General features: G+C 52.2%; 1 protein-coding gene across 2 annotated transcripts in view; it reads left to right on the forward strand.

Annotated features, from left to right (window-relative positions):
- LOC122898007 (IgGFc-binding protein-like) overlaps positions 1-13,853 on the forward strand; it is a 42,203-nt gene extending 28,350 nt beyond the window's left edge. For both annotated transcript variants that reach the window (XM_044236188.1, XM_044236187.1), the window contains exons 14-21: positions 4-620; positions 1,055-1,598; positions 2,438-3,009; positions 3,241-3,814; positions 4,839-5,038; positions 9,747-10,130; positions 13,280-13,553; positions 13,678-13,853. In XM_044236188.1, the coding sequence (XP_044092123.1) occupies positions 4-620; positions 1,055-1,598; positions 2,438-3,009; positions 3,241-3,814; positions 4,839-5,038; positions 9,747-10,130; positions 13,280-13,510 (3,122 nt within the window). In that variant the 3' untranslated portion in view covers positions 13,511-13,553; positions 13,678-13,853. The remainder of the gene's footprint in view (positions 1-3; positions 621-1,054; positions 1,599-2,437; positions 3,010-3,240; positions 3,815-4,838; positions 5,039-9,746; positions 10,131-13,279; positions 13,554-13,677) is intronic.
- Positions 13,854-14,874: the final 1,021 nt, after the last annotated feature.

Genomic DNA, 14,874 nt, shown 5'->3' on the forward strand with positions numbered 1-14,874 from the left:
CAGAGATCTCCTGTCCTGAGAACAGCCACTACGAGCTCTGTGGTCCTGCCTGCCCAGACAGCTGCCCATCCCCTAACCCCGCCACGACGCCAAAGCCATGTGATGGCCCCTGCGCTGAGGGCTGCCAGTGCGACTCGGGCTTCGTGTGGAGTGCTGACCGCTGCGTTCCCCTGGATGGTGGCTGTGGCTGCTGGGCCAACGGCACCTACCACGAAGCTGGCAGCGAGTTTTGGGCTGACGCCACCTGCTCCCAGATGTGCCGCTGTGGGCCTGGGGGTGGCTCACTGGTCTGCAAGCCTGCCAAGTGTGGGCTAGGGGAACAGTGTGCCCTGCTGCCCTCGGGCCAGCATGGCTGCCAGCCTGTCAGCACAGCGGAGTGTCAGGCCTGGGGTGACCCCCATTACGTCACCCTGGATGGGCACCGATTCGACTTCCAAGGCAACTGTGAGTACCTGCTGAGCGCACCCTGCAAGGCACTGCCCACGGGAGCCGAGAACTTCACTGTCACTGTGGTCAACGAGCACCGGGGCAGCCAGGCGGTCAGCTACACTCGCAGCGTCACCCTGCACATCTACAAACACAGCCTTACCCTCAGTGCCCAGTGGCCCCGGCAGCTGCAGGTGAGGGGCCTGGAGCCAGGCGGGAGCACATGCCAGCCCTGGGGTTGTCTGGGACAGTCAGGAATTTGCCGTTCCCCTGATTACCTTGCATAGGTTAGCAAGGAATGATGCAGGGGTCAGAGTATAGGCCTTGGGGCAGGGCGTCTCGGAGCAGCGGCTTCCCCACTGGATAACTCCTTTAGTTTGGCCTTAGTTTATCCCGCTATAAAATGGGTGTAAGGAAAGTACCTGCTTCAGAGCGTTGTGTGAAGAAGCAGCAACCTCCTGTCTGCAGAGGCCTGTTATTACTACTACTGCTGTCATCATTATTATAACAAAGGGTAGATCCCGGGCTCAGTTTCCACCCTATACCCCCAACCCCGTGGGTAGTGGAGCCAAAATTCAAACCCGTACCTGCACCGTTCATTCCTCCCATCCTTACCCCGTGTCCGCAGGTGGATGGCAAGCTCGTAGCGCTGCCCTACCAGCTGGACTCGCGCCTGAGCGCCTATGTGAGCGGCGCCGACGTGGTGGTGACCACCGCCGCCGGGCTCTCTCTGGCTTTCGACGGGAACAGCTTCGTGCGGCTGCGCGTGCCGGCGCCGTACGCGGGCGCCCTCTGTGGCCTGTGCGGGAACTACAACCAGGACCCGGCCGACGACCTGAAGGCTGTGGATGGGAACCCAGATGGCTGGCAGGTGGGAGGCGAGGCTGGCTGCGGGGAGTGCGTGCCCGGGCCATGCCCACCGCCGTGCACAACGGAGCAGCAGGAAGCCTTCGGTGGCCCGGACGCTTGTGGCGTGATCTCCGCCGCCGACGGCCCACTGGCGCCCTGCCACGCCCTCGTGCCCCCAGAGAAATACTTCCAGGCCTGCTTGCTGGACGCCTGCCAGGCCCAGGGCCATCCGGGAGGCCTTTGCCCGGCTGTGGCGGCCTACGTGGCAGTCTGCCAGGCCGCGGGGGCCCAGATCGGCGAGTGGAGGCGGCCGGACTTCTGTCGTGAGTACTGATGCATGTCTAGTCTACATAGTGGTGGTCTTCCTACCTCTCCTTTCCAGGCCTCTAAGACAAGAGCCTTCTCCACCATGGAGTTAGGCACCCCCTTGCCTCCCCTGAGCCAGATAGCTCCTGTCTGAAAAACGATCTTGGCATTCACACCCTGCAATGCACCAGGTCATACTGCAATGGGAGAGACTCAGATATACCTGGTCAGAACCTCGGGTCCAGGATCCTCTCAGGGATTCAGGTGCTGATATCCTAGTCAGACAGACTGGGGTGGCTGGGCCCGCGGAAGCTACACAGCAAGATACAGCTGATCAGGTAGAGGCTGTCCGGTACCCCTGGTGAGAGAGCCCTGGAGTTGGTCCCATGCACCTACGCTATTTCAAACCCTGAAAGACACAAGGTCAGACAGAATTGGTCTGATAACCTCAGACAGGGAGTCTCCTGCTTAGAGGCACTTGGGCAGAGACTCCCGGGTAGAATCATGACCCTGACATAGCCCCAAGTAGATAGACATATACAGGTTCTTGGTGGGATCATCCAGGGCAGTTCCCCTCAGACACATTGCCTTGGTCAAATGTATCCTGTTAGCTTCATGCAATCAGACACCTATGGTCAAAGTCACGCTGACACCAGCCTTGTCAGAGAGACTCCATCAGAGGCCCCTGGTCAGACATCCACAAACCAGGTAGACCCAGGTGGATTCCCACCAGACACACAAGATACATTTGGCTCCACACCCCACTCAGGCTCACCTGGGCAGGTCCTCCCACTCTGCGCCTCCCCTGTGCCCCTCCCTTGCTGCTTCCTGGCTCATTCCCTCTTGCTCCCCACAGCCCTCCAGTGCCCTGCCAACAGCCACTACAAGCTCTGCGGCGACTCCTGCCCCGTGAGCTGCCCAAGCCTCTCCGCGCCCGAGGGCTGCGTGCAGAGCTGCCGTGAGGGCTGCGTCTGTGATGCTGGCTTCGTGCTCAGCGGTGACACCTGCGTGCCTGTAGGCCAGTGTGGATGCCTCCACGAGGGCCACTACTACCCGCTGGGCGAGTCCTTCTACCCAGGCCCTGAGTGTGAGCGGCGCTGTGAGTGTGGGCCGGGTGGCCAAGTCACTTGCCAGGAGGGCCCGGCCTGCAGGCCCTACGAGGAGTGCCGGGTAGAGGACGGTGTCCAGGCCTGCTACCCTACTGGCTGTGGCCGCTGCGTGGTCAATGGGGGCCTCCACTACATTACCCTTGATGGCCGTGTCTATGACCTACATGGCTCCTGCTCCTACATCTTGGCCAAAGTCTGCCACCCACAGCCCGAGGATGAGGACTTTAGCATTGTGCTCGAGAAGGATGCGACCGGCAATGTCCAACAGCTGGTGGTGACTGTGGCTGGCCAGGTTGTGAGACTGGCTCGGGGGCCAAAGGTAAGTGGATGTGGCCTTACCCTGGGAATCTGAGCAGGACAGGGCCCACCCTGAGGGTTCTGAGGGGGCTATGACCCCGCCCCAGGGCAAGTGAGGGGGACAGAGATCTGAGGGTCTGAAGGGACATGATCCCACCCCAAAGGGCCTGCGAGGGACGTGGCTCCACCCCAGGAGTCTGAGGGGACCACTCCACCACCCGTGGTTCTGTAAGTCCCTGACCTTTCCACCTAGGTCACCGTGGACGAAGAAGCTGTGGCCCTGCCTGTGGCTGTGGGTCGCGTGCGGGTGACAGCCGAGGGCCGGAACGTGATTTTGCAGACGACCAAAGCACTGCGGCTTCTCTTTGATGGCAATGCCCATGTCCTCATATCGATCCCCAGCCCCTTCCGTGGCCGGGTCTGTGGCCTCTGCGGGAACTTCAACAGCAACTGGACCGACGACCTCGTCTTGCCCAACGGTGCCGAGGCCCCCAGCGTGGATGCCTTTGGAGCCGGGTGGCGGGCACCCAGCTCCTCCCACGGCTGTGGCGAGGGCTGTGGACCCAGCGGCTGCCCCGTGTGCTTGGCCGAGGAGACGGCACCTTATGAGAGCAACCAGGCCTGCGGTCAGATCCGGGACCCCCAGGGCCCTTTCGCGGCCTGCCACGCAATACTGAACCCCTCTGAGTACTTCCGCCAGTGCGTGTACGACCTGTGTCTCCACAAAGGCAACACCACCTTCCTCTGCCGCAGCCTGGAGGCCTACACGGCGGAATGCCAGGCAGTCGGTGGGACCGTGAAGACGTGGAGAACAAGCAGCTTCTGCCGTGAGTGTCTGGGGGGCCCCTCCAAGGACTCCAGACCGGGCTCAGGGATAACCCCCTGACCAACTCCTGTCCTATGTCTCAAGAGCAGTCCCTCCCTCCGGAAGGCTCCCCCACAGCTTCTCCCGCAGCACACCTGCTGGCCTCCCTCCTTCCCCCTGAAGCCCTTCTCAGACTTCAGGGACCCCCAGTCCTGAAATTGCAGACACAGTTCTTCCCCAGGGTTCATCCTCAGCCCTTTCTGTGGGGACCCTGGAGGGCTGGTCAGGCAGGTCCGCAGCTCACATGATAAAGCCTGAGTCTGTGGCTCTCCTGGAGCCCCGGGATGGGACCATATCCCCTCTGATCCCCAGCCCAGGACGGTACCTCTCAGGTACCCCTAGTTAGGAGTATGTTTCCTTCAGACTGCCAGGGTAGGGCCGTGTCTCGCTTATCCTTCTCAGGACAGCACCCATGTCCAGAGTCATTACCCACCCCTGTAGCCCTCGATTTGTCCTCAGTGCTGACAGTGGACACTGTCTGTCTTCAGCACCGACCAATTTCCTGACTGCCAGTCTTAGGGGTCCAGCAGCTTCCTGGACACTTTCCCCTGGGTGTCTTTAGGGTCTCTCACACCTGCTGTGTTCCCATATGACATCAGCATTTTACCCCAAACCTGATCCTCCCTTTCCCTGACCCCAGTCCGCATCTCCCGGCAGCCTTGCCATCGGCCAGTTGCTCAGCCAGAGCCCAGGGCCTCACCCTAGAGGCTTGCCCTGCGTCTTTGCAACTCCCTGTGTTTACCCCATCCTAGTCCTGGACCCCTCTGCCTCTGCTTCCTCAGTGCAGCCCTGACCATGCTATTGGACTATTGGTCCCACTGACATGAACTCCACAGGACAGGGCCCGAGGCTATCTTGGCAGCTGGCATCCCCAGCACTGCCAACCGAGATCCTGGTTTGCGGGGAGGCCACAGTCAGTGTGGGGGTTGGGGCAGGGGGCTTCATGCGCCCCCAAGCCTGACCCACCCTGCCTCTTCCCTGTACAGCACTGCAGTGCCCTGCCCACAGTCACTACTCCACCTGCATGCGCTCCTGCCAGGGCTCCTGCGCAGCTCTGTCCGGCTTCACGGGCTGTACCAGCCGTTGCTTTGAGGGCTGCGAGTGTGACGACCGCTTCCTGCTCTCACATGGCACCTGCGTCCCCGTACAGAACTGTGGCTGTGCCCACAATGGCCACTACTTGCCGGTGAGGGCGGGCTGGCGGCGGGCAGGGAGGGTGGAAGGGCTCAAGGGAGACTCGGAGCTTCTGTGCTGACCCCCTCAAGGTTGGGGACAGAGGAGCCACCTCCATTTCCCAGCTCGGTGACTCAGTGCCGGTAAAGTCCCGGTATGAGTTTCCTGAGGCTGCTGAGACAAACAACCTTAAATTTGGTGGCTTCACGAACCAGAGAAATCTGTTCTCCCAGAGTTCTGAAGCCCAGCATTGGAAATCAGGGTCACTGGGGCAAAATCAAGGTGTGGGCAGGATGGCGCCCTTCAGAGGCTCTGGCAGAGAATGGCTTCCTCCCCCACTCTAGGTTTTGATGGCTGAGGCATTCCTCGACTGTGGCCACCTCCAATTTTTTCTTCTGTATCACATTTCCCTTCCTCCTGTGTGTGTGTGTCATAAAATCTCCACGTGCCTCCCTCTTCTAAGGATACATTCGATTGCATTTAAGTCCCACCCAGATAATCCAGGACAGGCTCCCCATCTCCAAATCCTTAATTCATCACATCCACAAACACTTTTTTCCATATAAAACAGGTTCCAGGAATCAGGGCCTGACATATTGGGGGGCCCATTATTCGGCCTCCTCTAGTCCCCTCTCTGAGCCTCATTTTCTTCATGGGGTTAATCGTCATCCTGGCACCAGAGGTGTTTGACAATCAGGTAGGTGCCATTGTGCCTGAAGGGTACCCGCTGGGGCCCGGGCCTCACCTTCTGCCTTCATCATATAGTAAAAATACTGACAATTTACAACAGCACAGATTGTGGGCAAGTTGGCAATCGTCTCCTGATGGAAGTTGAAAGTGAATTAGATTTACTTTTGTGCTTGATCTTTTCTGCGCTCTTGTGATGTCCCAAATTTGTTATAGGTGTCACTTTATTTTGTGATCATAACACTCTTATGAGATGGGCACTATTGCGACAAGGAGAAGTCAGCCCCGGACCGTCCCTTAGCGAGTAGTGATGCTGGGATTTACACCCCAGCAGTCCGGACCCACCCTCTGAACAACTAGGCATTCTACTTCCTCATCATATTTATCAAATAAAGGAAAGATGAATGACCACATCCCATCCTCATTTATCCCCATCATTTTATTAATGGCAGAAAGGTAGACTAGAAGGCCGGAAAGTACAAGACTTCTGGGGGAGGAAATGCCAAACTGCTCCTTCCTCTGGGTGTCCCCACCTACAGGAAGCCCTCCCTGATCCCCTAGGCTGGTTTAGGTGTTACTGCAGTGCTTCCCCTTTCCCAGCTCTGACTAGCCTGCCTGTGCTAGAAGGTTTCTTGGATTTATGAGTCTAATATTCACCAGAGAAGTCTGGGCTGGAGATACAGATGAGCGGGCCACCCATACAGAGATGGTATTTAGCTCTTTTGTTCTATTCATTCATTTCTTTTAATGTTTTCAGACTTTTATTTTTATTTTTTAATATTTAACATATATTATTTGTTTCCGAGGTACAGGTGTGTGATTGACTAGTCTTCCATGATACCCAGTGCTCTTACAACACATACCCTCTCCAGTGTCCATCATCCAAGTACCCCATCTTCCCAGCCTCCAGCAACCTCCCCTCCAGCAGCCCTCAGTTTTTTCCTAAGATTAAGAGTCTCTTATGGTTTGTCTCCCTCTCTGGTTTTGTCTTGTTTCATTTTTTCCTCTCTTCCCCTATGATCTTCTGCCTTGTTTCTTAAATTCCACATATCAGTGAGACCATATGATAATTGTCTTTCTCTGGTTGACTTATTTCACTTAGCATAATATTCTCTAGTTTCATCCATGCCATTACAAATGGCAAGATTTCATTTTTGATGGCCGTGTAGTATTCCATTCTGTGTGTGTGTGTGTGTGTGTGTGTGTGTGTGTACACACACACCACATCTTCTTTATCCATCCATCTGTTGATGAACATCTAGGCTCTTTCCATAGTTTGACTATTGTGGACATTGCCGCTATAAACACTGAGGAGCATATGTCCCTTGGGATCACTATATTTGTATCTTTAGGGTAAATACCCAGTAGTGCGATTGCTGGGTCTTAGGGTAGCTCTATTTTCATTCTTTTTGAGGAATCTCCATACTGTTTTCCAGAGTGGCTGCACTGGCTTCCATTCCCACCAACAGTATAGGAGGGTTCCCCTTTCTCCACATCCCAACATCTGTCGTTTACTGACTTGTTGATCTTAGCCATTCTGACTGGTGTGAGGTAGTATCTCATTGTGATTTTGATTTGTATTTCCCTGATGTTGAGTGCTGTTGAGCACTTTTTCATGTGTCTGTTGGCCATCTGGTTGTCTTCTTTGCAGAAATGTCTGTTCATGTGTTCTGCCCATTTCTTGATTGGATTATTTTCTTTGGATGTTGAGTTTGATAAGTTCTTTGTAGATTTTGGATACTAGCCCTTTATCTGATACATCATTTGCAAATATCTTCTCCCATTCTGTTGGTTGTCTTTTGGTTTTGTTGACTGTTTCCTTTGCTCTGCACAAGCTTTTTATCTTTAAGTCCCAATAGTTCATTTTTGCCTATGTTTCCCTTGGCTTTGGAGACATGTCTACAAGAATTTGCTGCGGCTGTGGTCGAAGAGGTTGCTGCCTGTGTTCTTCTCTAGGATTTGGATGGATTCCTGTCTCACACTGAGGTCTTTCATCCATTTTGAGTCTATTTTTGTGTGTGTGTAAGGAAATGGTCCAGTTTCATTCTTCTACATGATGCTGCACAATTTTCCCAACACTGTTTTTTGAAGAGACTGTCGTTTTTCCACTGGACATTCTTTCCTGCTTTGTTGAAGATTAGTTCACCACAGAGCTGCGGGTTCATTTCTGGGTTCTCTATTCAGACTTCTTTTTTTTTTTTAAGATTTTATTTTTTTGACAGAGATCACAAGTAGATGGAGAGGCAGGCAGAGAGAGAGAGAGAGAGAGAGAGAAGCAGGCTCCCTGCTGAGCAGAGAGCCCCATGCGGGACTCGATCCCAAGACCCTGAGATCATGACCCGAGCCGAAGGCAGCGGCTTAACCCACTGAGCCACCCAGGCACCCCAGACTTCTTTTTTTAAAGAATTCAAACTTAAGGAAACTTGCAAGAATCATATGAAGAACTCCTGTATACCTTTCCTTTAGGTTCTTGTTGACCTTTTGGCATGCTTGCTTTTTTTTTTTTTAAGATTTTATTTATTTATTTGAGAGAGAGAGAGGGAGTGAGAAAATGAGTGAAAGGGAGGGGTGGAGGAAGGGGGAGAAGCAGAGTCCCGGCTGAGCAGGGAGCCCGATGCGGGGCTTAATCCCAGGACCTGAGATCATGACCTGAGTCAAAGGCAGACACTGAACTGACTGAGCACCCCCCACCCCTGTATCCCCTTATGCTTGGTCTATCATCCTTTCGTATAAGAGTATATGAACGTGTTTTCTGAACTATTTTAGAGTGATGCTGACATAGTGCTCCTTTACCCCCTAGTACTTTGGCTTGGCTTTCCTAAGAACAAGGAAATTCATTTACATGATTATGATGTGATTAATTTCAAAATCAGGAAGTGAACACTGACTCAATACTATATAAAGACTCCGTCTGAGTTTTACCGGTGGTCCCAGTGATATCCTCTACAACAATTACCCGCCCCTCCTGGGCCAGAGTCTAAATGAGGAACAGACACTGCTTTTAGTTTTGTTGAGATTTGATGAGATCACCAGGTAGTGAACCCAGAGAGAGAAGGAAAAGGTCTAAGGGCTGTGCACTGAGCAAAGTAACAGTTACGGATTGGGGAGATGATCTGGGAGGTGAGGACGAACTTGAAAACGCAGGAAAAATAGAGGAGCCAGTCAGGTAGGAGAAAAAAAGTTATTTTCTGGAGTTGGGTTCCCAGGTCCCTGTGTTCTGGGCTGTGGGTGTCAGGACTCCAGGCTCTCTGTCTTACCTGCTATGATTTGGCTTTTACTGGTTTACACATTACCCCAAAACATAGTGACCTAGGGGCGCCTGGGTGGCTCAGTGGGTTAAAGCCTCTGCCTCGGGCTCAGATCATGATCTCAGCGTCCTGGGATCAAGGCCCGCATCAGGCTCTCTGATCAGCGGGGAGCCTGCTTCCTCCTCTCTCTCTGCCTGCCTCTCTGCCTACTTGTGATCTCTGTCTGTCAAGTAAATAAATAAATTCTTTAAAAAAAAATAGTGGCCTAAAACAACTACTTGCTGAGTTCATGATTCTGGGAGTCCGCTATTCAGGCTGGACTCAGCTGGGTGCTTCCTCCGCTGTTCTGGAGCTCATCATACATCTCTAACCCTACGGTGGGTCCGCTGAGGGCTGGCTGGCATACAGTGGTAGCAGCTGGGATTGGTTTCTCTCTTCCGTGGGGTCTGATCCTCCAGCAGACTAGCCCATGCTTGTTCTTATGGCCAGGGTCCCAAGAAAAAGAGAGAGAAGGGAGGAAGAAAGGGAAAGAGAGAGAGAAAAAAAGCTGTGAGGTCTCATGAGGTCCAACCTTGAACCTGGGGCGGCATTACTTCTGTTGCCTTATAACAACCAAAGTGTAGCGCTAAAGTGAACCCAGATTCCTGGGGGAAGGGGAAGTAAACTCCATGGCTCAGTGGAAGTTGCTGCCAAGTCACCCTGTATGGTTGCAGAGAGTCTGGGAGATTGCGGCCATGGGCGCCATCTGCTGCACCCCGGCCACCTGGCCCCTCTCTCTATGCACAGGTGAACTCCTCACTGCTGAGCTCAGACTGCCACCAGCGCTGTTCCTGCTCCCCAAGCACCGGCCTGACTTGCAAGGCATCCAGCTGCGAGCCAGACCGTGTCTGTGAGGTCCAGGCTGGGGCCCGGAACTGCTGGGCCTCCCAGGGTCTCTGTTCCCTCTCTCTGGATACCAGCCTCACCACCTTCGATGGGTCCCGCAGAACTTTCCGCTCCCAGGGCATCTACGAGCTGTCTTCCCGCTGCCCAGGGCTACCAGACACCATCCCCTGGTTCCGCGTGGTGGCTGTGGTCCAGGCCTGCCAAGGCAAAGTTGAATCTGTGAACCAGGTTCACATCTTCTTCAAGGATGGGCTGGTGACTCTGAGCTCAGAGCACGGAGTGTGGGTAAGCCTGGGCTCAAGGGCACGTCTCCCCTGGGCTTTTGTCCTTCCTGCTGCTGTGCGCCTACAATCCTGGCTGCCCGTCTGCCTTGTGTTTTCTTTATCCAGATCTCTGTAGTTCAGTCTCTGGATTGGTATTTGTCTCAGTATTTCGAACTTAGTCTGTTCTGGCTGAGTTCTTGAGGAGGGAAAACACACTCAAGTCAGTCAGTCATTTTGATCATAGCATTCATTGAAACTCTATTGGTTGTAAACAGCAGAAATCCAAATCAGGTTGCCTTGAGCAAAAAGGAATTTCTTGGCCCCTAGAACTAGAAAATCCAGGGGTAGAGCCTCAGGCGCGGCTGCATCCAGGTGCCCTAGTGGTATTATCCGGATTTGTACCTCTATCTTTTGGACTTGCCGTTCACCAAATCAGTTTCATTCTTTGTGGTTCCCCACAAGGACAGGGACTATTATCTCCATTGTACACAGAGGATAAACTAGGTCCCAAGAAGCCCCAAGCATTCAGATTGCCTGGGAGAGATCCAGGTTTTGAACCCACCAGCACCGGGCTCTGTTCCCCACCACGTTGGTGGGAACAAGGTCCTAGGGGTAACAAGGGGCCATGATCATATCCAAGTGCAGTGTTCAATAGGAACTTCTCCTGGACTCTGATGACGCCGACCACTGATCCTTCCCTCACCTGTCCCTCAGCTTGCTCTTCGGGCCCCACTCAGCCTGTCATTGTCTGCCTCCACGAGTCTGTTCCAGCCCTGGTGCCCCCTCTCTTCTGCCCCTTGACCTCCTCTCACGTACATTTATGTTTGCCAAACCCCATGGTTCTTGCCACCCTCGTTCCAGATTTCTCAGAGATAATCTGGTCAAACTGAGGTCTGATGCTGACTTACATTCCAATTATTCATGGCCCATGCGGGAGAGCCCCAGACCCAAACATGGACGTCATGCTACACTAAAGTTCCCAGATGAGCATGTCCCTAGTTCTGTGACCTTTTGCTGATTGCAGAGACATCCACTGGGGTCTTCTAGGTTCAGTGGAAAGAGATAGCCTATGCTCCACACACACACCCCTCGGTGGATGGTCTGCAAACTCCCACCAGTGCTTGGGAGATGGGCCAAGAGTCAGCCTTGCTGGAAGCAGGGAGGTTTGCATTCTCTCCTTCCAATAATCTGAGCCAGTCATTCCTTTTCTCAAGCCATCTTCTTGATCCATAATTCAGGTTAACAGACCCCTACTCTTGACCTCACCCTTGCCCTTCTACGGAGAGAAGCAGTTCTCTACAGAGCAGACAGATGTTTGAGAAATGGGAATCAGATCATGTGGAAAACTCTACAGTGGCTTCCTAGAGCAGCATTCCAAACTCAAGCCACCTCCCTTCATTGGCCTACATACAAGGTTTTGTGTGATCTGACTCCTGCTGGCCTCCAACCCTGTTTCTGGTAACTCCATCCCTTGTTAGCTATGCTAATGATTGGCCAGGCCGACCTTTCAGCAAACCAGGCTTGTTCCTGCTTTGGACCTTCACATGTGCTGTTCCTACTGCTACAAAGCTCTTCACCCAGGCAGGCTGAGTTGACACCTTCTCGTCCTCCAGATCTCAGTTCCAGCGGTGCTTCTCCAGAAAGGCCTTTCCTGACCACGTACAAAAGTTCCTCCTCTCTATCCCGGTCTCCATGCTATCAGGGTCTTTGATTTCCTTCAAAACACTTCTCGCTCTCTGTAGTCATCCATTATTTGTTCGTGTTTCTTGCCTTTCTTCATCAATAGAATATAATTCTTAGGTGGGCAGTGGTCCCATCCATCTTGGTCATCACTTTGTCCCCAGTACCCAGAATAGGGCCTGGCCACCCAAGAGGATTCCCAGGAAAAGGTTGTTTTGTGAATACAATCATCCCTGTTGCATCTATAGCAGACCATGCACTGAGTGACAGATGATTCAGACCTAGTTCTTATACTTCCAAAGCTTAAAGCCTGGTGAAACTCTGCATCCAACCCTCCAACTATCCTTCGCTACATCTCTCTCTTTCTCTCCCTTCTTCCAGCCATCTATTCTTCTACTGTTTCCTTTTCCCCCTTTCTCCCTCCCTCTCTTTTCCCTCCCTCCATTCCTTCTTTCCCTCTTTCCACCCACCTATCATCATTCACCTACCAGGCCTTACACCCATCCATCCCCTCATCTACCCATCCATCATCCATCCATCCATCCACCTACCAGTCCATCCATCATCCATCCATCCACGCATCCATGCGTCCACCCATCCATCATCCATCCACCCATTCACCTACAAGTCCATCCATCTGTCCATCCATCAATCCATGCTTCCACCCACCCATCATCCATCCACCCACCAGTGTGTACACCCACCCATCCACTCACCAACCAACCACCATCCACCCACCAATCCATCCATCCATCCATCTATCCAGGCAATATCTACCTATCTTTTCAATCACCTGACAGAGGAACAGACAGAAATCATTTATTAAAAAAGAACTTTAATTCAAAGAAGTTTCTCTAAGGAGTCTAGCTCTAGAAGGATTAACTCATCAATGAAAAGTTATTTAAAGGAAAAATCTCATACAATTACCAAGGTTATTGAGTCCACAGCTTATGACAGAGAAACTAATTTTCTCACATGATTGTGATACTTTCTAGATCATTACTTGTCTTCAGACAATAGCATTGAGAAAATAAAGCAAGAAGTTGCTTTTGTTAGGGAACCAGTAGCTTACAGGACACATACAAGTGTTGTTTTGTTTTGTTTTGTTTTGTTTTGCTTTGTTTTGTTTTGTTTTGTTTGAAAAAGAGAACCGGAAATGATGATGCTGGGGTTGGATTGTGTGTTTATCTGTCTGGTACAAAGTGCTCCTCACCACCCCAGCTGCCCTTAAGATGTTTTTTGCATCCTTACTTATCCATTGACCCATCTCTCTGTCAACTGTCTGTCCTTTTAACCATCTGTCCAAATCTCCAGCTAGCTTATGTATGCATCTGTCCATACCATGCCTCTATCCATGTCTTTGTCTCCTTTGGCACCTGTGTCTCTGCTTTTGCTCCTTGAACTTGTTTTCCTGCTTGGAGGTTCCTTCCTGGTAACCCTCCAGTTCTTTTGTGGCTCTAGTCTCACCTGTGTTTCCCCTACCACCACCAGGTGAATGGCATCCATGTGGCCCTCCCAGCTGAGTTATCAGCATCTGTGTCCATACATAAGAATCCCGATGGCTCCGTGAGCGTTAACCAGAAGGGAGGGGTCCAGGTATGGCTTGACCTCAAAGGGAAGCTGGCTGTGATGGTCAGCGAAACCCATGCTGGGAAGCTGTGTGGGGTCTGTGGAAACTTTGACGGAGACCAGACCAATGACGAGAATGACTCCGGAAAATGACAACGGACAATGCAGAACGGAGAACGGAGGACTTCTCCCCATGGTGAGGGGTATAGCATGGAAGCCAGGCTACTTGGGGCAGGGGCACCTGGGTCCTCATGGGAAGTGGGTAGTCGGGGTAAGTGCTCAGTCTGCAAGAGGAAATGCTAAGAGTCTGTCTCTTACAGTGACAGCTGGTCAGTCATCTACTGGGAATGAGGACTTCAGGACCTGAGCCTCCTGGAGACTGCAATAATTGGGGGGTGCACAGTGTCCATGTGTGCCCCTACACTGTTGTACCTCTTTGATGAGTTTCCAAGGCCAACTGCAAGAGCACTGAATAAATATCTCAGGCTAAGCTGCATGCCAGTGTGTCTGTCTCATGCCTCCTCCTCCCCGACTTTCCTTCTTGCACAGCAGCTGCCAGATGCCTGCACAATAAATTTGGGGGGTGAAAAGATGGTTGGATGGATGGATGGATGGAGGGATGGATGGATTATGGGTGGGTAGAAGGGAGAAGAAAGGGAGGGAGGGAGGAAGGAGACATGGATGGGCAGATGGGGCGTGGAGAAATGGGAAGAAAGGGACATGGATAATTAAAAGAGTAGATGAGAAGATGAACAATTGGATAGAGGGAAGGAGTCAAAAATAGAAAGAGGGATGAATAGATTCCAGCTTTATCATTTATAGTCCAACAAGTGAATTTCTCTGCCACTCAGTTTCCTTGTATGTCTTAGTCTGTGAAGCTGCTAAAACAAAATACCACAGAATGGATGCCTTATAAAGAGAAAACACTTAATTCTCACCTTTCCAGAGACTGGGAAGTCCAAGGTCAAGGCACCAGGAGACTCAGTGTCTGTTGAGAGCCCTCTCCCTGTTCATAGTTGGCTCTCTTCTCATGTATTGTCACAGGGAAGAGGGGCAAAGGAGCCCTTTGGGGCCTCTTTTATAAAGGCACTAATCTCATCCATGAGGGCTCCACCCTCACGACCCAAATCACCTCTCAAAGGCCCCACCTCCAAATACCATCACATTGGGGATTATGTTCCAACATAAGAATTCTGAAGGGATTCAGTCACTCAATACCACCTCTATTTTAGAGAGAGTTGGTGGGCAGAGGAAGGGGCAGAGAGAGAGGTAAAGGGAGAGGGAGAGACTCTCAAGCAGACTCCCCACTGAGCACCGAGCATGATGAGGGCTTCCAGATCTCAAGACCCTGAGACCATGACGTGAGCCAAAACCAAGGATCAGACGCTTAACCAACTGAGCCACCCAGATGCCCCAACAGCATCATATTTAAAGCAGAGTTCATGAAAGTACCCACCTCATGGAGTTGGAGTGGGGATTTAATGTGTCAATCCTATCCACCAGTCAAAATTTGAAAT

Source organism: Neovison vison, unplaced genomic scaffold, assembly GCF_020171115.1.
Source record: "Neovison vison isolate M4711 unplaced genomic scaffold, ASM_NN_V1 Scaffold_085, whole genome shotgun sequence".
NCBI lineage: Eukaryota > Metazoa > Chordata > Mammalia > Carnivora > Mustelidae > Neogale > Neogale vison.